Source organism: Alosa alosa, chromosome 20, assembly GCF_017589495.1.
Source record: "Alosa alosa isolate M-15738 ecotype Scorff River chromosome 20, AALO_Geno_1.1, whole genome shotgun sequence".
In the NCBI taxonomy this organism is placed as follows: Eukaryota; Metazoa; Chordata; class Actinopteri; order Clupeiformes; family Clupeidae; genus Alosa; species Alosa alosa.
The window spans coordinates 22,973,798-23,000,397 of NC_063208.1; the positions used below are offsets into that span (position 1 = coordinate 22,973,798).

General features: G+C 45.2%; 1 protein-coding gene across 1 annotated transcript in view; it reads right to left on the reverse strand.

Moving 5' to 3' along the window:
• The window catches only part of LOC125285789 (solute carrier family 45 member 4), a 56,892-nt gene that overhangs the window by 18,472 nt on the left and 11,820 nt on the right, over positions 1 to 26,600 (reverse strand). Inside the window, 1 exon segment of the mRNA XM_048230396.1 lies at positions 17,762 to 18,771. Coding sequence (XP_048086353.1) covers positions 17,762 to 18,098 — 337 coding nt within the window. The 5' untranslated portion in view covers positions 18,099 to 18,771.

Sequence of the window (26,600 nt, forward strand, 5' to 3'; positions counted from 1 at the left end):
ACATGCATCCTGTTCCTTAGATTTCCTTGCATGCATCAGCAGAAGTGGCGTGATGCATGTGAACCTAGCGCAGGTCTCGGACACAACCTCACGATCTCTGTGACTGCCGGTCACTCCACTCTACTCCCACCCCACCCCCTCCCAATCCATCCGTCAGCACAGGAACTACAGCCCGGCTCCTGGTGGTGGTGAGTCAGCCTGTTCTCTGACTCACCACCCCATCACAGCCAACGCCACCCCCACCCTCCACCTCCACTGGTGGTGGTGGAGCCTCCTCCTGACTCACCACCCCCACACACCCCCCTCCACGCTACACCCCCCCCCCCCCGCTCCACTCCCTCACCTATTCTTCTCCAGTATTAGCCAGTATTAGCCACATAAAACAATGTCATTTGTTTCCCCATCTGTGTCCAACGAACTCACCCACACACCTTGTGAGAACCTGACCACGAGCCAAGAGGCCGCGTCACCCACGGGCCGCGACACGATGAGAAGAAGAAAACCAGTTCGGAGTGCACGAGAGAGAGAAGCGAAAGGTCGACAGGAAGCAAGAGTGAGAGATGGAGAGAACAAGAAAGAAAAAGAGGGAGGCTGATAAAGAGCTGGCCGACACTACATCGATGAAAGAGCAATGACAGGAAACAGGTGCCCCGGTTTCATACTCAAGCAGGCCCAGTCAGGTGCACCACATCCTGACCTCTGGCTAAACAGTACCAGCAGCTCCAGGCCCGACCCTCCTAACTCACTCACTCACTCACTGAAGAGCCTGCTAGAGATCCTTCCTCCTGTTAGCTGTTTTAGTCCCCTTGACCCTCCACCACATACTAACCATTAGCCTACTGGCTAATCTTCAGCGTTCAGCGTTCATCAGCGTTCCATTCACACGCTCAAACATGCTTAGGGACCTCTTAGTTGAAAATGCCATTGCTCCTTAGCATTTACCAAGCTGGGTGAGGGGGTATGGATTGCATCGATCTACACAGATGGGGGTGGATGAAATATTAAAAACCTCCATCATTGGGCATTCAACTCCTTCCCTTCTCCAACCCTCTCTGGCAACAACAACAGCACCCTCTCTCAGTGGGGGTTTGCTCTCAGCACCTATGAATTATTCAATGTCGCCGTGATGAAAAAAAGGGAGGATGAGATTGGCTCTGCTGGACAAATTTGAACAAAGGCGGCAGTGGGGGAGGGAGGAGACCCTGAAAACACTGGTTACATAAGACTCAGGCACACCTGTGGGAAGAATAGCAACAACGGGTTCTGACTATGGTCTGCTGACTCTCTCCCTATTGCTTATTCTCTCTCTTCTCTCTCTCTCTCTCTCTCTCTCTCTCTCTGTATCTCTTCCTCTTACTCTCCCTCTCTCTACCTCCCTCCCTCTACCTCCCTCCCTCTACCTCCCTCCCTCTACCTCCCTCTCTCTACCTCCCTCTCTCTCATGTTATGTGATGGTTCAGGATCACTGTGTGGGCGCTCCTGTGCTCGGCAGGAGCTGGTGACTAAAGAGTCTTGCTGATGGACAGAAAGTGAGAGGGGGGAAAGAGAGAGGGAGGGAGAGAATGAACGTGACCGACGGAATGAGGGGACAAAACAGAGAGAGAACGGATTGCTTTGTCAGGTGTCAAGCACTGGGTGAAGAAAGAGAGAGACAGACACAGAGACAGAGAGAGAGAGAGAGAGAGAGAGAGAGAGAGAGAGACAGAGAGAGACACACAGAGAGAGAGAGAGAGAGAGAGATGTATGTCCAAAATGTCCCCCCCCAATATACGGACATAGAAAAATAAAGACAGAAAAAAGCGTCATACTAGGCCTACAAGAAACCAACACGCACCACCATCTGAAATGTAATCAAACATGTAATAAATGTAGTCAAACATAAATGTAATCAAACATAAATAATGCAAAAATTAGTGACCTAGTGATGGTTCCAGAGTAGCCTACACCCCTGAGTGGTTTGTCCTGGTGGTTTTCCTCGCTTTTCATTAGTGACGCAGGCCATTAAAAGCTATTTATACCATTTACTGCACCCTACCGCGTGAGGTAGGGCTGTCAACAATATCATAGATACCGTACAATTTTCACAAAACTTGTTGGAAAGGTGTAGCACAGGCTAAGGAAATCCCATACATTTTGGGGCTTATCAGGGAACTTTGAAACATTTTCCATATTGTAGCCTATTCTCGCAATGATAGCGAAAGTGAAACATTTTATTTTAAATGATGAATTTGTGCAAGCATTCATTTCTTGTGAGTCATTCATTTCTTTCACATGTCTTTCAACATAAATAATGCATTCATATGCTAGTAGTAATGCCAGAAATTACCGTTTATAGGCCTCTTAGAAATGGTTGTTGCATCTTGCATATTATTTAGAATCGACTCAGTCGGCGATCCATGCAGGCAAAAACGTAGGAATTAAATGTGGCAACGGCACACAAGTTGGAAAAACCTTTTACAATGCAATGGCGGCTACAGTTAATGTGAATCGCCAAAGAAAGGAATTTGCACCTCCATTCATCAATCAAAGGCTGCAGTAGGCCTAGTGTTTCTACATGTTGGCACAAAACATCATTTCTGTCAAGCCAGTCTATAATGCAGGGGGTAACATGAGGTGAGTCAGACAGAAGAGGGGCCTGTCTTAGTAGCCTATTCCTTTCAAACTACGTTAAAATTGTGTGATTAGCCGCAGCATAATAAAATCTAAATTAAAAGACAAAATCTTATTAGGCTATAGGTCCAAACCTATCCAAATCTATGAGTTTAACAAAGACACTCTAGTTTGTAATTCCTTTTAAAGTATACATTTTGAAGACAAATGGAGTCATAATACAGGTCCAGGGATGGATTACTGAATGGGCTTACTGGGCCTTCTCCATCCTTCTGTTTTCACAAAACTCACCAGAAGTCATCATTTAAAGGGTCATTATTTTACAAATAAAAAATCTTCCGTGGGAGAATGCCTCAAGACCCGTCTATCTGGAGGGGGGGGGGGGGGGGGGCATCTGTGTCCCATCCATGCCATGCCTATGTCTGTCAAAAGTTTGGAATACCCTAATTGACTGTTGTGATTTTTAATAATATTTTTTGCATGGTACTGTAGGAAATGTATTGAAATTCTGTTTGGATTTGGTCCCCCCCAATGTTGACATCAAGACTACGGCCTTGCTCGACGGACAAGAAATAAACAAACACTTCCAAAACCCTATGCACCATCAAACAACGCGCTCCATCAGCCTCTGCTTCAGCAGGGGCAAAAAGCAACACCTCATAGTGTGCTATGGCATCAGGAAGATGGAGAGCGGAAGATTGAGGTGAGAGTGAGACCAATGAGGGACAATTCCCCAGAGGACAGCTTGAAGCTGCAGCGTTAAAATCACACTGCAATGCGATGACAGCGCAGAATTGGTCTTCAATACCAACCCCCACCCTCACCACACCAGTAATTCCATCTGCTGCACTCAGAATCATTATGTTATTCCATTACTTTAAAAGCTCCTCGTGACAGAGATGGAGAAGCAGAGAAAACAAGTGGAAGTGAGAAAGTCTGAAAGAGGGAGAACAAGAAAGAGAGAGAAAGAGAGTGTGATTGAGAAAGTGGTGGCAAGAGAAAAAGAATACTATGAGGAGAAATGAAAGAGAGAGGAGACAGAGATAGTGAGAAAAAAAAACTCTTCATGAAAAGAAAAATACAATGAGTCACTAGCTCTCCATCCTTTTCCTTTCCCCTCTATCCTTCCACACACACACACACACACACACACACACACACACACACAAAGCATTATAGGTTTCGATGCAATGTTCTTCAGCTCACAGTGAGAGGGGTGTGATATGAGGCCATTGCGTTACGAATGCTGGTAGGATTCATACATTCCCCAAACCCTATTGATTCTCTGTGTGTGTGGCTCTGTGTGTGGCTCTGTGTGTGGCTCTGTGTGTGTGCACGCTGGTGGTAGGGTTGATATATGACGCTGCAGCAAATAAGAGCCAGCTAAGCACCACTGCACATAACTATGGGTCTGTCTGTGTGTGTGTGTTGTGTGTGTGTGTGTGTGTGTGTGTGTGTGTTTACAGACTGACATGCTCTCCGCCCCCTCCCCTATGCTGCGACTGCGGCAGAGTACTCTCCATCCGGACACACACACACACACACACACACACACACACACACACGAATATATACACGTGCGCAAACACACTCCAAGTCTGAGGATGCAGAAGTGTGTGTAGGCAGCATGTGTGTGTCAGCACATGTGTGTGAGCAACTTGGGGAGTCCTGCCCCCTCATTGGTGCGGGGAGAAACCTACGTCAGCATGCTCTCCTCCTTCTCGCCCGCTCTCCATCCCTCCCTCCTTCTCATTTTTATGCAGTACGCACGCTCATCCTCCACCTCCTAAAGGACGCAATTAAAACTGCATGGGCATCTCTCTCCCGCACACACACACACACACAGCTGCTGCTGCTGCCAGTCGTCTGGGTTACATAACACTGCAGCAGTGAGGCGGCCACCTCGTCCTGGGACACCGTGTGGCAGAGGAGCCCTGATGTACAAACCCACTGCACAGTGAGACAGAGCAACCCTGCTACACAGTCTCACACACACACACACACACACACACACACACACTGCACAGTGAGACAGAGCAACCCTGCTACACAGTCTCTCACACACACACACACACACACACACACACACACTGCACAGTGAGACACAGCAACCCTGCTACACAGTCACACACACACACACACACTGCACAGTGAGACACAGCAACCCTGCTACACAGTCACACACAGACACACACACACACACACACACACACTGCACAGTGAGACACAGCAACCCTGCTACACAGTCTCTCTCACACACACACACACACTGCACAGTGAGACACAGCAACCCTGCTACACAGTCATACACACATACACACACACACACACACACACACACACACAGCAACCCTGCTACACAGTCTCACACACACACACACACACACTGCACAGTGAGACAGAGCAACCCTGCTACACAGTCTCTCTCTCTCACACACACACAGTGAGACACAGCAACCCTGCTACACAGTCACACACAGACACACACACACACACATTGCTCATATGAAGCCCATTCCTGCTCATATGAAGCCCATTCCTGCTCATATGAAGCCCATTCCTGCTCATATGAAGCCCATTCCTGCTCATATGAAGCCCATTCCTGCTCATATGAAGCCCATTCCTGCTCATATGAAGCCCATTCCTGCTCATATGAAGCCCATTCCTGCTCATATGAAGCCCATTCCTGCTCATATGAAGCCCATTCCTGCTCATATGAAGCCCATTCCTGCTCATATGAAGCCCATTCCTGCTCATATGAAGCCCATTCCTGCTCATATGAAGCCCATTCCTGCTCATATGAAGCCCATTCCTGCTCATATGAAGCCCATTCCTGCTCATATGAAGCCCATTCCTGCTCATATGAAGCCCATTCCTGCTCATATGAAGCCCATTCCTGCTCATATGAAGCCCATTCCTGCTCATATGAAGCCCATTCCTGCTCATATGAAGCCCATTCCTGCTCATATGAAGCCCATTCCTGCTCATATGAAGCCCATTCCTGCTCATATGAAGCCCATTCCTGCTCATATGAAGCCCATTCCTGCTCATATGAAGCCCATTCCTGCTCATATGAAGCCCATTCCTGCTCATATGAAGCCCATTCCTGCTCATATGAAGCCCATTCCTGCTCATATGAAGCCCATTCCTGCTCATATGAAGCCCATTCCTGCTCATATGAAGCCCATTCCTGCTCATATGAAGCCCATTCCTGCTCATATGAAGCCCATTCCTGCTCATATGAAGCCCATTCCTGCTCATATGAAGCCCATTCCTGCTCATATGAAGCCCATTCCTGCTCATATGAAGCCCATTCCTGCTCATATGAAGCCCATTCCTGCTCATATGAAGCCCATTCCTGCTCATATGAAGCCCATTCCTGCTCATATGAAGCCCATTCCTGCTCATATGAAGCCCATTCCTGCTCATATGAAGCCCATTCCTGCTCATATGAAGCCCATTCCTGCTCATATGAAGCCCATTCCTGCTCATATGAAGCCCATTCCTGCTCATATGAAGCCCATTCCTGCTCATATGAAGCCCATTCCTGCTCATATGAAGCCCATTCCTGCTCATATGAAGCCCATTCCTGCTCATATGAAGCCCATTCCTGCTCATATGAAGCCCATTCCTGCTCATATGAAGCCCATTCCTGCTCATATGAAGCCCATTCCTGCTCATATGAAGCCCATTCCTGCTCATATGAAGCCCATTCCTGCTCATATGAAGCCCATTCCTGCTCATATGAAGCCCATTCCTGCTCATATGAAGCCCATTCCTGCTCATATGAAGCCCATTCCTGCTCATATGAAGCCCATTCCTGCTCATATGAAGCCCATTCCTGCTCATATGAAGCCCATTCCTGCTCATATGAAGCCCATTCCTGCTCATATGAAGCCCATTCCTGCTCATATGAAGCCCATTCCTGCTCATATGAAGCCCATTCCTGCTCATATGAAGCCCATTCCTGCTCATATGAAGCCCATTCCTGCTCATATGAAGCCCATTCCTGCTCATATGAAGCCCATTCCTGCTCATATGAAGCCCATTCCTGCTCATATGAAGCCCATTCCTGCTCATATGAAGCCCATTCCTGCTCATATGAAGCCCATTCCTGCTCATATGAAGCCCATTCCTGCTCATATGAAGCCCATTCCTGCTCATATGAAGCCCATTCCTGCTCATATGAAGCCCATTCCTGCTCATATGAAGCCCATTCCTGCTCATATGAAGCCCATTCCTGCTCATATGAAGCCCATTCCTGCTCATATGAAGCCCATTCCTGCTCATATGAAGCCCATTCCTGCTCATATGAAGCCCATTCCTGCTCATATGAAGCCCATTCCTGCTCATATGAAGCCCATTCCTGCTCATATGAAGCCCATTCCTGCTCATATGAAGCCCATTCCTGCTCATATGAAGCCCATTCCTGCTCATATGAAGCCCATTCCTGCTCATATGAAGCCCATTCCTGCTCATATGAAGCCCATTCCTGCTCATATGAAGCCCATTCCTGCTCATATGAAGCCCATTCCTGCTCATATGAAGCCCATTCCTGCTCATATGAAGCCCATTCCTGCTCATATGAAGCCCATTCCTGCTCATATGAAGCCCATTCCTGCTCATATGAAGCCCATTCCTGCTCATATGAAGCCCATAGCCCATTCCTGCTCATATGAAGCCCATTCCTGCTCATATGAGGTCCATTCCTCCTCATGCGAGTTGTGGCACACTCATGAGGCATGCACTTGACTGACAGCTGGGGCCTGACATGGGGCTGCGAGCTCCGTCCGGGCGACAGACGTTCCCCCACTCCCCTGCGGCCACACTTCCGTTCACAGATCGACCCAGACATGACAGTGGGTCGTGACGCGGGGTCAAAGCCCATGCAGTCACCACTGTGCCAGTGTTCGTCAGCGCATGTGAGCTGCTCTGTTCATCACGCATACATGAGACTGTCTACCAGTCATCAGAGACGTTAAATATTGCCCTTGTATGAATCTAGGAGTCCACTTGCAAGACAGCCATGCGGTCCGGTGCAACCAATGTAATAGGATGAACTGCCACAAGGTGAAAGTACCCTCCATCCCACACACACACACAAAAAAAAAACTGGAATTATGTCACAGGAGTGTCCTCAGACAACTCTACTGGAATAGGCAACTGACTGTGAGCGCGCTGATGAATTTTATTGATGCTGTGTGTGTGTGTGTGTGTGGGGAGGACACGAGGGCTGTTTTGACAAATGAAACACTCAGTGGTTGCACATGATAGTGCTGCTAATATTGGCTCACATAAAGAAGGTGAGTACTTTGAGATCCATCACTGGGCAATACACTAAGTATATTCTTCCCCACACTATTACTTTCCAACACAATACATCTGTTGCCTCCAGGAAGAATAACAGTGATCGTTATATCCCAGTTTCTTCATACCGGAGCACATGAAGGCTGATTATGTTATCATTCTATTGGATTTGCTAACCGTGAAAGACCTGGTCATAAAGCTGGTGGTTTTTTTGAAAGGGGTGCAGGGTGGAATCTTGCATACAACATGGACAGTGGCATTCTTTTAAAAAAAAAAAAAAATCCTATTCCACTGATGCCACCTGGCTCCACTCTGGCCTCATCAACAGCAGAGATTGGAGCATGCTGAATGCAGGAACTCATCCACAAACATTCCCAACGGGGAACGTTCCACGATGGGGAATGTGGAAAATGTGCAGAGTCACGCATTCCCGGGATTGCTTGCAAACGTCACATTTTCCGATGCTTTGTGTTTTGTTTTGTTTTTTCCCCCCTCTGCTTTTACTGGTCTTGATAGTGTTTTCCAGAAATGGAGGCTTCAATGCTGTTGTTGCACATAGCTGGCATTACTGGGCTCCTGGCTAGTGGGAGGAGGTGGGGTGGTTGGGATGGTGAAGGGCAGGAAGTAACACTGGATACGTTGATCTCAGATCCACTCCACACACACACGGGGGGGGGGGGGGTGTTGATGCAGAGGTCCTGCTGTGCCATGCTGAAATGCATTTATCATCTGTAATCCACCACTGCATATTATGCAATCCGCTCAACCTCATATTAGACACACACACACACACACACACACACACGTTTTTCTAAACTTGTAGTGAACTGAGGTGGGGCTTCAGAAAGCAACCAACCAATAAACACTAAAATATTTGAATCAGCTTGCTTTTGATAAATAATTCCTTGTGACACAAAGATGACCTATGAGGTCATCAGTGAGAGAGATGAAACAAAAATAAATACAAAAGAAAAAAAGAAATTGGGCTCATGCCAACAACAGCTACCTAACATTTTAGCCCACCCGACAACACTTAGCCTGAAAACATCAAATACCGTCGCTCAAGATAGGCTTTGTCTAGATTAGAGCGCCTCAAATCCCACACCTTCACCATTAGTTTATGTAACCACAGAGAAAGGACAGACAAGATTAGAGATGCGGTCCGGTAAAAACACGCTAATGCTAACATGAGCTAAGGCATGGGAAAAAAAAACTTGAGCAAAAAGAAAATACTAGAGCAAAAACAAACAGTGAAAAAGCCGAGGGAAAAGCACAGGAAACTATTCTACGAGGTTGTGAAATCAGTTATGAAAACACTGCTTAAAACAGTTAGGACAGCGGAGTAAAGGGGAGGGAATAAGAGTGGAAGGGAAAAGGAGGTTAATTTATATGTCAATGTTTCCCCAATTTACCAGGCCGAGACAATGCTAGCATGGTTATCCATCTTGAGATGGGACGTCTGAGTCGGCCTCGGCGGTGGGAAAAAATAATTAAATACACAATGAGTGGCAAAAAAGCTGTGAAAAACAGAGCGAGGGGCACGATTCCCTCAAGTGATTGTTCAGTTCCCACGTTCACACAGGCTAGAGTGGGGTTCCTGTCGGGAGTAGGGGGAAAGAGAGAAAGAAAAGAGAGAGAGAGAGAGAGAGAGAGAGAGAGAGAGAGAGAGAAGAAGAATACTGCACTGTGGTAGAGGTGCTAGTGTGAGAGAAAGAAATTCTCAGGGGGACAAAAAGACTGCTCAAAAGGCATGTTTATTTTTGTGTTTATTCTGCACCTCTTTCTTAAAATATACACACTCTCAGTCTCACACAATGGGAGCTGTGGCACCTCAGCTGACGTGAATTTTGGGAATCAAGGATAAAGATCCCTAAGGCCTCTCAAAGTGGTGATAAAACTTCCAGGAAGAAGATGACTGCACAGATGCCTTAAATATGAACAAAGAACACCCACATACTTAAAAGCTCTAGGCGGCCCTTCACACATTGAATACATGTATAGATGTCTAGCTCTCTATATAATTGAAAGAAAGAAAGAATCTATAATTATATTCTAAGTGCAGGTGACTTGTGATTATGGTGAAAGCCTTGTTCCCTTTGTGTAAGATCAGATACTTCTTTAAAGTCACCTTAAGCTAAAGCCTGCACAGGTGGACGCCGTCATGGACAAAGTTACATGACAGACATTTATACAGTGAGTGACGATCGTTGCCCTTGCATGCTCACCACTACATTTATTTATCTATCAGAGGACTAATGGAGCAGAAAACACAGCCACTCTACAGAGGCAGACAGATGGTTGTAATGCCTCACCAAGCGCCAGCCTGTAATAACCAGTCTCAACTCATAAAAGCCCAGACAACGACAGAACCTCTCCTACATACAAAATGTTACATGCTGGGTAGAAGGACTTGCTACCTAAAAACTTCAAAGTTGAAAAAAAAAGTTAAACCATTTACATTTTTCTGTGGAGAGAAACACCATATATCCTAATACTGTAGTTTATTTTTGGTTACAGAGGTTCAAATTTAGACACTGTTTTACCATGGAGAGCTCAATGTACCACCCAGCCTGCACTAGCTCTTAATAACAACACAACTGATTTATTCCCTATGGCAAGGATGGAGACTATCTGTATTTTGGGATATACAGATAGGTGCAGAGGGTCTATTTGTATTTTGACCATTTCAGTATGGGTTCCCTGATACAGGGATGCAAACAGAGGTATGGTCAAAAAGGAGTGAGATTATCGAAGCCCACGCCCCCACAGGAAATATCATATAATTACATTTTGCCACCACCTCTGCAGGGGCGGAGTCAGAGGGGTGGCTCCGGGTGGCACAGGCCACCCTTGAGATTCGATTGGCCACCCCCAAATCTTAGTCTACAATTGGCCATTAACATGGTCTAAGGCAGGACCTTTCTTGATGCACTTGCAGCAGTTTGAAGTATCAGCCGTCAGAAATGTAAGTGGCAAACACGCTTGCCTTTATTGGCCTACAGGCTACTGCTTGTGCTAACACGCAAAGATATCTATTTACCTATTGCATCTGCCAGTGCCTATTTATCTAATCACACACTTAAATTACCCGACATTTGATAGGTCATTAAGTGTTAACTGTAAACTAGGCCTATACTTTTGTAAAAGTGTTTAATGGTAATAATGTCCTAATGTAATGTTAAGAAAACTTTTCATTTATGGTTCATCAAGCTTAGGCCTACTCACTAAACACTTTCGTGATCTAGGCTACAGGTAGTGATATTCTGATGACATGTATGACCATTCAACCAGTCAAGCATTTGTTGTAAATTATTGAAATTATTGGAAGTTTACATAGCTTAGGCTAAACTGTATGCTTATTTCGTCCCCAATACCTGTTTTATTAGGTCCCGATCAGGAGGGATAAATGAAACATTGTGCACGCTCCACTTTTGCTTATAATAATTAAATAATTCCTGAACACAGGGCTGGACTGGCCATCTGGCATACTTTTTCCTTTTTTTTTTATTGGCGAGCCAGTCTTTATAAAGTTCATTTTCCATAGTAGCTGGCGTGACAACAAAATCATATGCCTCGCGTTCTGTTCCCAGAGCTTTCTCTGTCTATGATCTGCAGCGTTTCTCAAATTATGAGCCTCCTCGACAAGTAGATTGCTGGTCTACAGAGCAATGAATTTAAATTACGCCCCACTTCTGTCTGTTAATTTGCGGCACAATTGAATGATATTATAGAACCGCGGACCGAAAGGTTTCCCCGATCAGGAAATACTCCTTAATTTGCAAAAAAAAAAAAACATTTATTTCACTTGTCTCTCTGGATTGAGCATAGAATGTGGGCTGTTAGCAAATAGATGAATGAGGGAGGGAGGGAGATTCCGTTAACAAAAACCTAAAGTTTTGCTAACATTTTCTCCATTATTGTCGTAAAATTTGTCTCCATGCAGGGCAGGGCTGGTTCTAACCTAGGCAAGGCTACTATATTTGGGTGGGCTGGTAGAAATTTTGGGTGGGCAACATAGAAAAGCTGTCAAATTGGATCAAAACTAACATAAACACAAAACAATAAGTACTACCTAGCTTGAGTTACTGCAGCCAACAGCCAGGGATAGGCATGTCTGATGTATTTAAAATACAAATTTGTATTTTATTTAGTTGGAAAAAAATTGCATCGTGTTTTTGTATCAAAATACTTTATAGGTTTAGTTTTAAAATACTGCCAAATACTTTTGGTAAAACCAATAACCTACTTTTGATGATGTGATTATAAAAGTGAAAAACAATGAATGCAGCACTGGTGCTGACTTGTAATTTGCCCACAGTTGTTGTGATCAGAATATTGAGATTCAGGCAGATAAGTAACATGTAGGTTGCTCACACACTCATCCCAACCTCAAGTTTCTTGAGAACTTTAGTCATCAATCAAACACATGGAATCATGTGGTTGCCCTGCAACAAGTTGCCCCATGTGAAAATTTAATGTAAGTTTCAACCTGTAACCAAGACCAGTTCCAATTTGTTTTACAACCCTCATCCACTTTCTTAAGTGTTAGTGCCTCACTCTCATCAAATTCTCTCATTCTGTAAATGAAAAGTTGCATATATTAGCCATAGTGTTACCCTAGACCTGACAGTATCATAACAGAGTGCAAATTAGTTCACTTCACTTTGCCCCCTTTCTCAATGTGCCCCAAAATAATGTTATTCTGCACGAAAATGTACAGTTAAAATGTATCAACAGTAGTGGGTCTGTCTGTTAAGATAAGCCCACACATCAGTTTCTCGCCCTATGTGGTAGGTGTCATTGAAAATAAGTCAGTTTGTCACTTGTCACCGGGTTGCATTTACGAAAAAAGCCTAGACCAGCGCTCATTAGGCTACTCGACGTCAACAAGCTGCTAGCCTAAACAAGTGCGCTACCATTAGGCTACACGCTGGAAAGGGGTGGAGTTGGATATAACTTTAGGCTGCTACTAAAATATTACAGGACAAAATACTGCTAGACTGTCCGAACTGAACTAAACTGACTGGCGAACAAACAAGGTTAAAAAAAAATCCAACCGTATTTTTGCTAGTCATGTAAAATGTAGCTTAGTGTGTTACTTAAGCAATATAGCACGAAAGTGAGAGTGGGTTGGTCATTCCCACGGTGTTGTTCGCCGTAGCCACGGGGCGGAGGCCGAAAGGCGCGAGGGAACAACAGCCGCGGGAATATCCATGACCAATCCCACGATCACGAAAAGCTATATTGCTTTTATACAACAATTCTACAACAAACTAAATAATCTGAAAAACACCCATTATTGTTTAAAAATGTTAATTTCGACATCGCTCTTACGCATCAAAAAATAGTTCCCTTTTCAATAGACAGCATCTTGGTTGCTAGGTAACCAACATTCCAGATCCCTCGTTACGGGTCTTGGCAAGGGGGGGGCAGGCTATTCCGAAGTAGAAGAATCGGCGTAGGGCTGGAGGGACCACCTCTCTGCTAACTCCCATAGAAGTCCATTCATTCTAGGATTTTTTGAAATAAATTATAACTTCATATAACATATATCCTGTGCTGATATTGTAGCTTTTGTGTAATCAACATAAACACTACAAAGGCAAAACAGACTCCACTACCTCGTCCGTAATGTTGGTTACCCGTGAAGAAGAATGGTTAGCTTGTTTGGTTGGAGGGAAGCTAGCTTTGACGTAATCTCTTTTCGCCGTAGGGAGATCACCGTATTGTTTGGATAAGAAGCTCAGTCCACCTTACTGTCTATGACGGTAACTCGTAAAACAAAACCTAGCATACACGACCGTATGTTAAGGTAAAGCATTACACAGAGGCAACCTAATTTAAAAAAAAAAAAAAAAAAAACGCAGTAATCATTTCAGAGGTTTTTAGATGAATTGACCGTGTGGGTCGGAAAAGTGGAAAGAAAAATAGCTTCAAGGCTATAACTTTTTGTTTTGTTTTAGCATGACTGTTTTTTGAAGATGATCATGTATGGTAGCTTCCAACATTAACACGACTTTGGTGAGGATAATATTAATAATAATACATAAATAAATGTTTAACTTTGATGACTTTGAAGGGCTAAGGAAATGTGAAAGAATTTCTGTGTGTCTATCATATGAGTTACAAGATTCAGTTCTATGGCTATCGCCACGGTTAAGAGAGGCTAGAGTACTGGGGGACCAACTGAAAAATCGTTCTATTTGACTCAGTGCCCTCCCATTGAAAAATCACGGAGTCTGTTAAGCCCATTTCTTTTTACTGTCTATGGGTCTTGGTGGTTTTAAAAGATTCTAGAGCGTAGCGCTCTAGAATCTTTGGTTTACATGTCTTCTTGAAAGAAATGTTGAAAGTCGGGGCTGAAATCACATTCATATCTAGGTTTGCTGAATGCATGTTACAAGGACAATGGGCCATGTCATGTAAGGGACGTGGTACTGCAAAAATACATTGTCTACATTGCAGAACCACTCAACTTTATTAATTTATGGTGAATAAATGTTATATTACTGTGCACAGCCTGATGTGACGATGCTAGCACATTAGCAGCGGTTAGCTAATTATGCTAACGTTAGTCTCCTCCAAGTGACAATCATATTATACACAATGCTGGCAATGCTAAGAACAATTAGCATCCTCGTTTATCTTACTTAATGCTACATTGAGTTGACTGTGTGGCTTAATCCACAGATGTGGTGAAGGACTGTTTCGTTATGGTTTGCTAAGGAATAACCCATTGCTTGAAATAGTGGAGAGCTGGGAGCGAATTTTTTTTTTTTGCAGGGTAGTAGGGGAAGAGTCCCGCCCTACTCGCCCTGTGATTGGCCAGCTGAGGCTAGAAGGCTACTACCTCGTCCGTTTCTATGGAGATGGGTAGTAATCAAATAATCATTCTGGTCGTGGACGTTGAACAATTTTAACGATAGTTGAAGTTGTCAACCTAAGACTGTAAAATAGGTTGTTTGTATTAGGGGGTTTGGGGGGTTTCCCCCCCAACTAATTTTATTTATATCTTATTTTTTTAAATTCCCTACTGATAGGTGTTCTATATATATATATATATATGGGTAGTATTTAAACTTCGTGAGCCAGAATCTAACTTACAACTAGCATAGCAACCTGCTAACAGGTTTTTGCATTGCATTGATTAAGGTTAGGGTTGAAGTTGTCAACCAAATACTGTAAAATAGCTTGTTTACAGTCTATGTTGTCAACATGATGAATAAGTGTTACGGTATTTAAAGGGGTTAAGGGGTTTGGGGGTTCCCAAAACCGCGAGCTGCGATGAGAACATGGTGTCAAATCTTCGCATTGTATCGCGGAGTGATTTATTATTAGCTGTGCGAAGTCGGAGTTGAAATGTCCAGGGATATTCCAACTCATGGAACGTCTCTCGGCCAATCAGAAACAAATAAATAGTTCCATAGAACCCAATTGTTGTATAACTAGCACTAACCTGGTATAGTTATTGTAAAGACTGTAATGACACATTAGGACAACCTAAACATTACACAATGCAAATGGTAGAAATTATGTGATTAGAAGACATCAAATATGGTTAACCTTACCTTTCTTGCGACACAAAATTACTGGATCCCGGACTGATAGGTGTAACATTAAATCCTTGCAGTGAGTGCAGTGAAGTGCAGCCTTGTAGAAGTAGGATAATGGTGCGCAGCTAATGGGATTTTTAAGTGCGCAGCTTTTTGATTTAGTGTTGTCTTACACTTCCTATGTTTCATGGACTGTAACGGTAGGCTGTGTGTTTATGTAGTCATTTTAATACAGAATTAACTTTGATGAAATTATAATCAGATCTCCCCCCACCCCCCAAAGAAAAACTTGTGTGAATCGTGCAGATCCGACAAGTCACCCAGACAGCCGTGAAAAAGGCGGCATCCGCCAAAAGGCACGCTGTTTGCATCCCTGCTGATATTTTGGTTTAGCTTTTGGCTTTGTACACGGTGTACAGCCTCTCGGTCATACCAGTAGCTTATCGGCGTTGTGTAAACAGAGCTTTTGGAAACCTACTTGTTGGGGGCTACACAAGAGTAACAGTGGAGCTGGTAACTGCACCTGTGCCTGGGCAACCTCTATGGGCACCCATGCCTATTTATACCCCACAGTTACATCAGTTTTGGCGAGCTAGGGCAGCGAAATACTTATGCGCTTAACTGGTATGACCACAGGTGCACGTACACACAAACACAAACACACCCACTTCATCATATGCGCACTGAATATAAATCCCAGTGTATGCACTGTGGAATGAGGTTAGTTTGCGTAGATATAAGAGCCTTCAACCCAAGAAACATTCTGAACTCTCCAGTTCCCTCATGCAGAAACACACAAATTCTAAGCTTGCCTCCTAGCTAGTGCATCCCTGTGAACAAACACTCTCAGTGCATTCATTCATCCATCCCCCTCTTTCTTTCATTTATTCAAACACATCTTTATTCACATTGTCATTCCTGAGATTCCCTGCAACATTGCCATGAGTCAGACCCCTTTAAAAAGACCCGCAGACGGAGGAAGGGAGAGAGGGAGAGAGAGAGAGAGAGAGAGACAGCAATGAGGAGCATCCCAGGCTACGGAGCTATGCGTCTCTGGGGCGGGGTGTGTGTGTGGGGGGACCTGACGTGAGCAAGTGCACTAAGCGACACCTCTTTCTGTTTTTTCTCCTCTGAGGAGAGGGTTGTGTAAGAGACTGCATCCTGTGTAGAGGTAATCCTGCTGATCTTAGTAGACGGAGTGAGCCTGGCCACACACACAAACACACACACCGGTCTGTGTGTATATTAATGTGGGTATTAATGTGTGTGTGTGTGTGTGTTTATCCGTCATCCCAGCACTGATGCCAGACTCCGTGGTCAAAACATCTGGAACATCTCCACACACTAGTTTCATATCTATACACACTTGCACATGTGCATGTTTGTACCGTATGTGTGGTCCACACACAAGGTTCAAATCCATTCAAACTACATATCCCTTTGGTGAATGATGCCCTGTCTATAAAAAGACACAATACTGAAACTGCCCTTTGTTCATTCTGCCCAAGGACATAGTGTGGGAAGGTCAAATGTTCCTTTGCCAGGATTTCTGTCCCTTTGCCTTATTTTTAGGCCGTAACTTATATTATTCAAAGGATGGATCTCTAGTTGCCAATTACCTGTTGTTCTATAGATAGGGACTGCTGAGTTGACACTGGGATTTTAATCTTGTGCTTAGTCACACAGTCTCTCACACACTCACGCTCACACACACTGCCCACCCCTCCCCTGGCTGAATCAGGGATGAGCTGCTGACCCCTCTGAAAGGATAGGCGGTTACTTAGCATCATGACAGTGTCTTATCCCTGCACGGTCAAGCAACACAAGGACGGAGGTACGAGAGGGTGTGATTATGTTTGTGTGTGTGTGTGTGTATATGTGTGTGATTGGTGGCATGAAAAACATTGTCCTTACGTAAACAAACCAAAGCTGAATTTCACCAATGTAACCTTTCTTTCAAGTGTGCAACTGTAAAGGTTAGATCCTTGGCTCGTAATTATATACCACCTACTGAAAGTTGGATATTATTTATGTTTATGGCCTCTAGAGTTCCCCTTTGGCCCTGGGTGCTGTGGTCCTCCTGCATTGCTTTGAGTTGGTTTTAAAGTGAAAGTGGCAGTGGACAATAAGCTGAGAAAGGAGGTCCTGCTTCTTAAGGCTCCTTTTCTCGTAAGGCCACAACTTACTATTAGGTTCACTTTTGTATAAGCGAACACCGGGTTCACACCAGGTCACTAAAGCGATATAGCTGGAATGAAGTGAGCAACTAAGAAAACAAGAGAATGTCTTACCTATTTGCAACAGGACAGGAGTGACCAATGCCGTCTCCATAGCGTAGCAGAACTCGCGTCCGAACATGACCGCCCCGTGCATGATCCACTGACGGAGCGGAATGCGGTCTATAGAGCCCTCGCTCGGTGACTCCTCTTGGCCCTCCAGGTCCTTGCCTCCTCCTCCTCCACATGGTCCTCCTGCTCCTCCACCACCACCTCCTTTGCCTCCGCCATGTCCACCTTTATCTCCCCCTCCATTCTCCAGCCCCACGCTGCGTTTGGCGGGTACCACCACCACGCCTTGCACCTGCATTGCGTCGGCGTCAGTGTTCTGAGGTGCCATGGTCGCCGGCATGCACACGGCCGAGCTAATGGTGCACCGTCAGGCCTCTCCAACCGACAACCGAAGGCGAAAACCAAACAAGTGTTTGTTTAGAGAGGAAAAAACAAACTGTCAACCTATGACAACTTACAAACAATGGTTTCTCCTTTAAAAAAAAAAGTATAAACTCCCTGTGTCGTCCGAACGTCTGTTAATGCCGTCGTCTTCACTGTGTTGCCGAGGTAACTCAATGATGAGTGAAAACAACAAAAAAAAATCTCTCAAAGGTACATTCCTTGTTTGCTTTGTCCTATTTTGCGATTGTTTTTCTTTTATTCAGAGATGCTCCACCAACGCTGTGGGGTTATTTGGTATTGTTGCGTTCGCCTAGATATGGCTTTGTCATGAGGTCACTCCCTTTAAGGTAAAGCATGCATATGTATGTGTAGGCATGTGTGTGTATGTGTGTGTGTGTGTGTGTGTGTATATATATATGTGTGTGTGTGTTTGTGTGTGAATGTGTGTGTGCGTTGGTATTTATTGTCTACTGAAATTAGTAAAAATCCATATTGATTGCCATTCAGTTAATACCAGTTTCATGATTTGTATGGAGGAAGTGCGGTAGAGGGAGGGGAGGCGGCGGGGCGGAGGGCAGACTGCACAGGTGGGAGCTCCACGGTGAATCCCCATCGAGTGGCCGATCAATCTGTGGGACACACAGACACAGAGACAGACATTTACCATTAGCATGCATGCTATATATGATAGCACAATGTATAGAATAAGCATTTGCACAAGATTGCCCTCAAAAACAGACATGTGACCACAAAGAACATACAAAAACTACGCAAACACACCAAAGGTCAGAAGAACCAGCTGTTGTTGCTTAGGCAGCTAAGCTTGAGTGCATGCGTGTAAATGTGTATGTGTGTAAATGTGTACATCTGAATGCTTGTTCCCTCGCACATATTTTGACTAGAACATTCCGTGTCCGCAAAGGCATGAATAATGGTGCTTTTTTAATAAGAGTAGCGGTCAGTTGGGCAAACTCTGAACAAACAGTGGAATTAGCATGTTTCAGCGGATCGGCGGCCTATTGAGAGATTATCGCTTTTGGGTAACAATGGACAAGCAGCACGTTTCCCCTCAAAACACCTCCTGTCTGTCACCAAATACCCAACACGTGGTGCTAATCGCACAACAATCGCCCCAGCCTAATATCTCCTAGCCTAATAAGCTACTTAAACAAAATAAGGAAATAAAATAAAAGGGTGCAGGGTGGGGTGGGGTGCTTGAGTTCCACAGGCAATGACCAACAATGACATCCTCTCAAAGCTTTTAGGAAGAAAAGGAACAACAAAATGTGCAGGACTTTCCCACACAGTTGTGTGCATGTGTGACATGTACAACACAGGAGACATTGTGTGGTCTTAGCACTGTGGCTAAACCCTAGCGCCTGCAGAGCCAACCCTGATGGGGACAGTACAAATGAGGAAATTCACTCACTGGTATTCAGATATCGGGCACTAGCAAAGGAAGCGCCCGACAGAGGGAAAAAAGAGATTGATAGAGCCGGAGAGTGCGAGATGCAGGCTAAACTGATTCCTATCTTAATCAATATGGCAAAGTGGTGATCCTGACACCACCGACTTGTGCACTCCCAGAAGCTTATCGGCAATCATAAATCTATGGAAAGCGGAAAGCAGTGCGGTTGTGTTGGACATTTGATAAGAGCCTGATAAAGGCAGTTATCTCACAGTTTGATAAGGGTAGGCTTGGCAGTGTATTGCATCTAACCAAGATGCGGAATTCCTCTGGTCAGTTTTAAGAGAGATTGACATTGAAGCTGCATATAATTATTCAGTGCATAGATGTTTTTTTTCCTGAAGCAACACACATATCAGACCCCATTCCACCCAATGGTTGACCCATGCCCAAATACACATACATAAAAAAAAAAAAATATGCAAACAAATACACCAGAATAGAAGGCTGAGCCAAATACTGTTATTCTCTCTGCAACCACCCAGAGGTCAAAATGTCAACCTCCTTATCTCACAGCTGATTGGTGGTTTAAATCCTTGATCCGGCTATCTGATACGGTGCATCAATTTGTCGGTCAGCCTAATTATGAAGGATGCACAATGCACTCAATGGTTCCTGGAGGATGCAGTGCAACTGCACCCTCTCCTTTTCTGTCTACACATACATACCCTGCAAGGACAACCTTCCAACAGCCAGCCACCCCCCGCCTCCTCCCCTTCCACCTCTCTCCCTCAGTCTTTCAGCAGCACTTGAGGGACTTATGAGTCATCTGCTGACACAAAACCTCCAGAGAACAATCTAGAAGACTGCTGAAAAGGCGGACGGCTGAATTAGTCCGGGGGGTGGAGTGGGGGGGTCTCTCTGAATCTCTACTGGCACCACGATTCATTAGAATTTGTCAGCAACGTTCCTTACGTAACAGCTGAAGGAGTAGCACCCAAAGCCACCCCCTACCCTACCCTACCCCATCCCAGTGACGAGGTGCTGAGGGGCGGGAGGCAGCAAGTTACGTAAGGGCTCACTGCTGGGACTCCTGGAGAGGCTGAGTAACAAAGCTCTGCGGGGTGGGGGTGGGGGGGGGCACCCTAAGGGGTAAGGAACGCTGCGGTGCCTAAGTGTGGAACACTATGATCTGATCCCTGTTCATGTCCTCCCCCTGTTCTTTTCACACATTGTCGCATGTGTCCTCTGGCAGGAGATGAGTGTGAGATGCTGCTGTGGGGGGCGGGGATGTGTGGTAGTGGTGGTGGTGGTGGTGGTGGTGTGTGTGTGTGTGTGGGGGGGTTATTGGTTGTCAGGGACGGACTGTGTCAATTGCCACACAGGTATCCATATGAATGAGCAGATAATGAATGCACGGTCAGGGGTTGGAGCTGTCCTGTGTTGCCATTTCATACATCATTTACAGCCCAGGAGGAAAGTAGATGAGCATGTGAGGAGGGAAGGATGCAGAGAGAGAAAGAAAGAAAGAAAGAAAGAAAGAAAGAAAAAAAAAGAAAGAAAGAGAGAGAGAGAATGCATTATGGGTGAGAGACTGACTTACTCAGCTTTCAGTGGCTCTTTCAGTGGCTCAATCTCTTCTGCCCAGGATATGGTTTCAATCACCATTGCTAATGCAGACAGCATTCATGAGAGAGGGAATTCAAATTGCAAACTTGAGATGGGGGAAAAGAACAATTAAAAAAGACAGGCACAGCGCGATGCCAATGCCACACCAAACCACAGGCCTCAGAATCACCACTGCAGATCATCTTGCAAGCTGGACGGATCAGCTCATTCAGTCTCAAGCCTCAAGCTCTGACTTTTACGTCACTGAGACCCTCTTCGGCGGGGAGGATGAAGTGAGGAAAGAGATGTGCCAACAGAGGGCAAATATTTCCACCGTGGCGCTCAGGGAGGGCAAAACATTTCCTCCGATCCATCCAAGTGCCCCCCGAAGCCTCCTGCCAACAGCTAATCAGCAGAGGAAGCGAGAGAAGATGAAACAATCAGGGCGCACTTGGCCAACAATTAACTGGTAGGAAAAACAGCACAAAAAAAAAATATCTATAGATATACATATTTTCATAAGGAGTTTATCACTGAACTGCAGTGATAAACAGAGCAGTAAAAGAAGGCAACTAAGGCTACGCTTACACATAACAGCACTTCACCGTGCCAAACAAACATGACTTTTCCTCTTCCGTCACCTGATGTCTTAGTGCCCAATTAACGGCCTTCTGCTGCAAACATCAGTCTCCCTTATAGGGAATATTTGATGATGCTCTTGCGTATGCGAGCTGGGTGACTAGATGACAGGACACAGGAGTGATGACCCCTCATAGGTCAGCAAGACCTGTGGCCAGCAACAGCATGGGCTATTTGATCCCAGGTGCCCAAATGAAAAATTTGAACAGAGGAGAAGAGAAGTATTTCAGTTTCACATTGTAAACGAGCAAGTGGTTGGCTTTTAACACATCGGCCAAATTGGTGTGATTTTTGTCCCCATTTCTCACCTGGGTCTTCCAGCACTCAACAAGGGGCTTATATAACTCCCCTGTCACACCACAGTGCACTTATTCTGCTAAAAAAGCTCCACACAAGGACTTGCAAAAGTAACAGAGCCTTCTGGAGGATTTTTCCACGATACCAGGCTGTAGATTAGTCTGACCCTGTCTGCCTTGCGAGGCCTCAAGAATGGTCTAAATCCAATGCAGGTCATAAATGCAATTGCTTTGGCACACCGCAAACACAAATACATGTGCCTGCGCACGTGCACAAACCCCTCCAAGGCTCGCACATACGTACGCACAAATGCATCGCTTCTTGACCCCATTAATCATTCAGGATGAGAGTGAACTTAGGGGGGGATCTTAATGTCACTGATAAAAACGGCTTTCTTTCATTCCGCAGCCCAGAGGAAGCCCTGGATTTACTTAGTGTAAATAACGAGCTCGGCGTGTGCAGCCATGGAGAGGGGGAGGGGGGAAGTAGAGAAAACAAACAAGACAAAGACAAAACAAAAGAAACAAAAAAAAAAAAAAAAAAAAAAAAACGCACCCCCCCCCCCCCTTAACCAATCCAAAAACAACCCATGGTCATGGGGAGTGGGGGATTGAGGTACAGTGAAGGGCATTGATTGACAGCTGATGACGGCCCTTTTAATCATCTCCAGCTAGACAGCCCTTCGTTCAGTGGACAGACCTGTAATGCCTAAGCCATTCTCTGGGTCTGTGCATTCCCCACTGTGGTGAGACCGGTTACACCCTTCACTGATGGTAATAATAGTACGCACTCTGAAGAACAACATAAAGACGCCTGAACGGAGAGCCCACCCAACCCCCAGAGCCCCAGGGTGTGGTGTGGGGCGTGACGTGGCATACCCGTACCCCCACCCCCAGGCCCTTTCTACACGCGACCCCATGCCGAGCTGCGCAAACAGGTAGCAAGTTACACGGTCGCACGGCTCTTCCCAACCTGACTCACGTGACAGTGCCCCCGACGCGGTTTTATGGCCAGTGTTGGCCCGAGAGTTACGGTTAAGAATGTGATCCTCGAGAGTGAACGAGTGACGAGGAGAGAGCAAAACGAGTGCGTCCGAGGGGAGGCTGGCAGAGGAGAAGAGGAAGGACAGAAAGAAGGGTGGGAGAAGGGGGCAGTCCCTCAGTCAGTTTAAGGTCAGCTAGGCTATGCCAATGAAGCGTAAATGTTCCATTTTGGGGGTGGAGGGCAGCAGGGGGGTGGCCATTTTAACGGCAGTTTGTTTACATGGTCTGAAATTTGATTACCTGTGGCTTGCCAATCATCCCAAACATGCAGACAATGCCATGGCAACCCCACCACCAACTCCAGGGGCAAAATAATGTTTTTATTGGTCAGGTTCTGACATGAGTCTCATGAGGGTATGTGGTCACACATGCTTGTGTGTGTGTGTGTGTGTGTGTGTGTGTGTGTGTTGCTATGTAGGCAAGCACATAGCCAGCAACATCAATTAAGGCTATGTAAAGATGAAGAGGAGAAATACAGGTATGGAGCTGTCTGTCAATCAGGCCATCCTTAAAAATATTTTTGTTTGCTCAGATGAAGCACCGGGCCTAATTTCACCTACCTAATCCGGCGGACCAGCAGTCTCCATGATGGACCCATATTTTGAGAAATGCTGAATAGACCACAACCAATTTCAATACCTTCGACACGGTCACCGCTAGACTAGGGGAGAAGGGATGAGAAAAGATCTGGCCACAGTTCTTCCAGAACTGCGAATAGCCGCTATCAGTTTGTGTGAATGAAACGCTGCAGAGGCCATAGTGTGACATGCGAAAAACCAATGGTAGAGATGACGCCACAGGTGTTTTTTAAGTGAGCCACGCTTGCATGTAGGCAATTTTATATTCACAATACTTGGGCCTACTAAAATAAATATTTTATTGCATTTGTATTGGTTGTTTAGAGTAAAAAAAAAACAATCGGTCGGTATTAACGCGAAGTTTACAACCGCAAGTCGGTCGACTAAAAAGGGGAAAAAATTAATATTTGGGTCGGTTTCTAAATTGACAGGGTCGGTCGGGTTACGGCAAACTAAAATATTTTTAAGGATGGCCTCAAACAGTGATGGACATTTCAGATCCCAACTTACTTACTTTGTTAAATTGATGACATAATAGGAATATCTTTCCTTCTGTGTGTGTGTGTGTGTGTGTGTGTGTGTGCATGCATAGCTCTAGATCCATGGGGTTGAACAGGAGCTACTGAGATTACGATTTACCTCAGTGTCCCTAGAGTCCAAACAGGTGAAGCTGATAGCATCTGTGCACTCAAACAAATCCCTACACAGAGCAGGAACAATACCACAACAATAATATAATATAGTATGACATGCTCATATTTCCCTGCCAATCAAGAAATTGAGGAAGTGAAATCAACAGCTGTTCCAAGTCCGAGCAGTCGAGCATTTATCTGCTCACACTTTGGTAAATACAAGCTATTGAGGCCTGGAATGAATGTGATAGTCAAATGGCAACTAAAACCACACAAAGAGTACATTTAGGATAGACCTTCTAAAATGTTCCTAGCAAGCACAAGAGTTGCAGGTGCAGTTTAGATAAAAAAAATAAAAAATAAAAACAAATGCGGCTAGCCGTGTTAGCCACGGTTGTTGGCTTTGGCAACACAAGGCTGCGGTGAGGGGGTTAGGAGTTTGAGTTTGTTTGTTTGTTCTAGTGTGTGTGTGTGTGTGTGTGTGTGTGTGTGTGCAGACAGACACTGCTGCACGAGACGGCCGGACTCCGTTGACCCAAATTAGAGGCAATATGGATTACACTCACCAGGGGTGTGAGGACTAAGCTCAGCGACTGAACAAGAGCTATCAGGTTTTATATCTGTACTTTCCAGGGGCTTGTCTAAGGTGATAGGACGGAGAGATACAGAGAGAGAGAGAAAGAAAGAAAGAAAGAAAGAAAGAAAGAAAGAAAGAAAGAGAGAGAGAGGGGTTGATCTACAGTACAGGAGAGCAGAATCACTGGCATTTCTCTCAGTCTGTCTCTCTCTCTCTCTCTAGTGGCTATTTGGGTCACCCTCCTCTGGTCTCCCACACATGTGACTGGCGGGAAAGCAAACCCTGGCTGCCTGTTTATCTATTTATTTGGCATTATAGATTGATCACGCTCAGCAGAGGCCTACTGGGCTCCTGTTGGCACAGCACACACACAGAGGACTTGCCTGGGCTCTCTGTGCTATTTGACTTTGGCCAAAGTGAGCCAAGTGTTTGATGGCAAAATAAATTCCGAGGTGAGTTCGAGCCGCACAGGGAAGCAGAACAATGTCCATTTAGCAGTCAGACCTTTCAGATGTGAATGATGACTGATGGATGACTAAATGTTTTCAAGCATTCATCAGCTCAGCAGTCATTTCGCTATGTGATGCATGTTCACTCCCATTCCACGTCTGCTGGTATGTCTTAACAGCCACTCCTTCTTATTGAGGATATTAAATACAAAATAAAAGTCAAAATCAATGGTGGTGGAGTTTTTGCAAATTATTATGTTTCCTGGAGGTGGCTTGCAGTCCTTTTTAGTGAGGAGACATAAGTAACGATCACTTTGAAAGACCACAAGACTTTTTTTTTGTTTTTTTTTTAAGCAAGGACAGAAGGACCACATCAGAGAGCAGTAACACTATAATCACCTACACCCCTCCTCATGCTCGGCATCACGCAGTAGCTGCGTGATCGGGGCAAGAACTCATGTGTGGTCATGATGGAAACTCAGCCAGTCGTCTGATCCTTGCACTGTCCTACAAAGGCAAGGCCTCTTATATCACTTTAGCCAGGCAAGGGTGATCTAATAATAGTCGCTGTGATAAGGGTCGGATCAGCACAGGGCTGTGGAGAGTGTGGGAGTAGGAGGGAGAGATAGAAAAAGAGAAAGAAAGAGAGAGAGAGAGAGTGAACAACCTGAACAAGTTTGTTTTCTTCTTGAGAGCCTCTGGAGCGGTAGTGGCCTGCGCTGACCTTGTCTCACCGCTAGATTTCTGAAGTATACTCTGGCTTCCTTCACTCGCCTCCCCTCCGGCACACAAAGACCACTTTGTTTTAGCATGCTTTTTTCTCCCCCCTACACCCGTGTAGGCTTGGTTGTGACACTCTTTAACTAAGGGGGGGGGGGAAGAGAGAGAGAGAGAGAGAGAGAGAGAGAAGTGAAGGAGGAGAGAGAGAGAGAGAGAGAGAGAGAGAGAGAGAGAGAGAGAGAGAGAGAGAGAGAGAGAGAGAGAGGCAAAACCCCATTCTAGGGCCACTACTAATGATTGTTTTGATAGTCGATTAATCTGTCAATTAGTTTCTCGATTAATCTAGTTGTTTAATCAATAAAATGCTAGAAAAAGGTGAAAAAAATATCAACGAGTGTTTCCCAAACCCAAGAATGTATCGAATAGTCAAAAATGAATCAATTAATAGTTCATTGTTACAGCCCTATACCACTCTGGGAATAACCACCTACTTGGTCCTAACAAGGT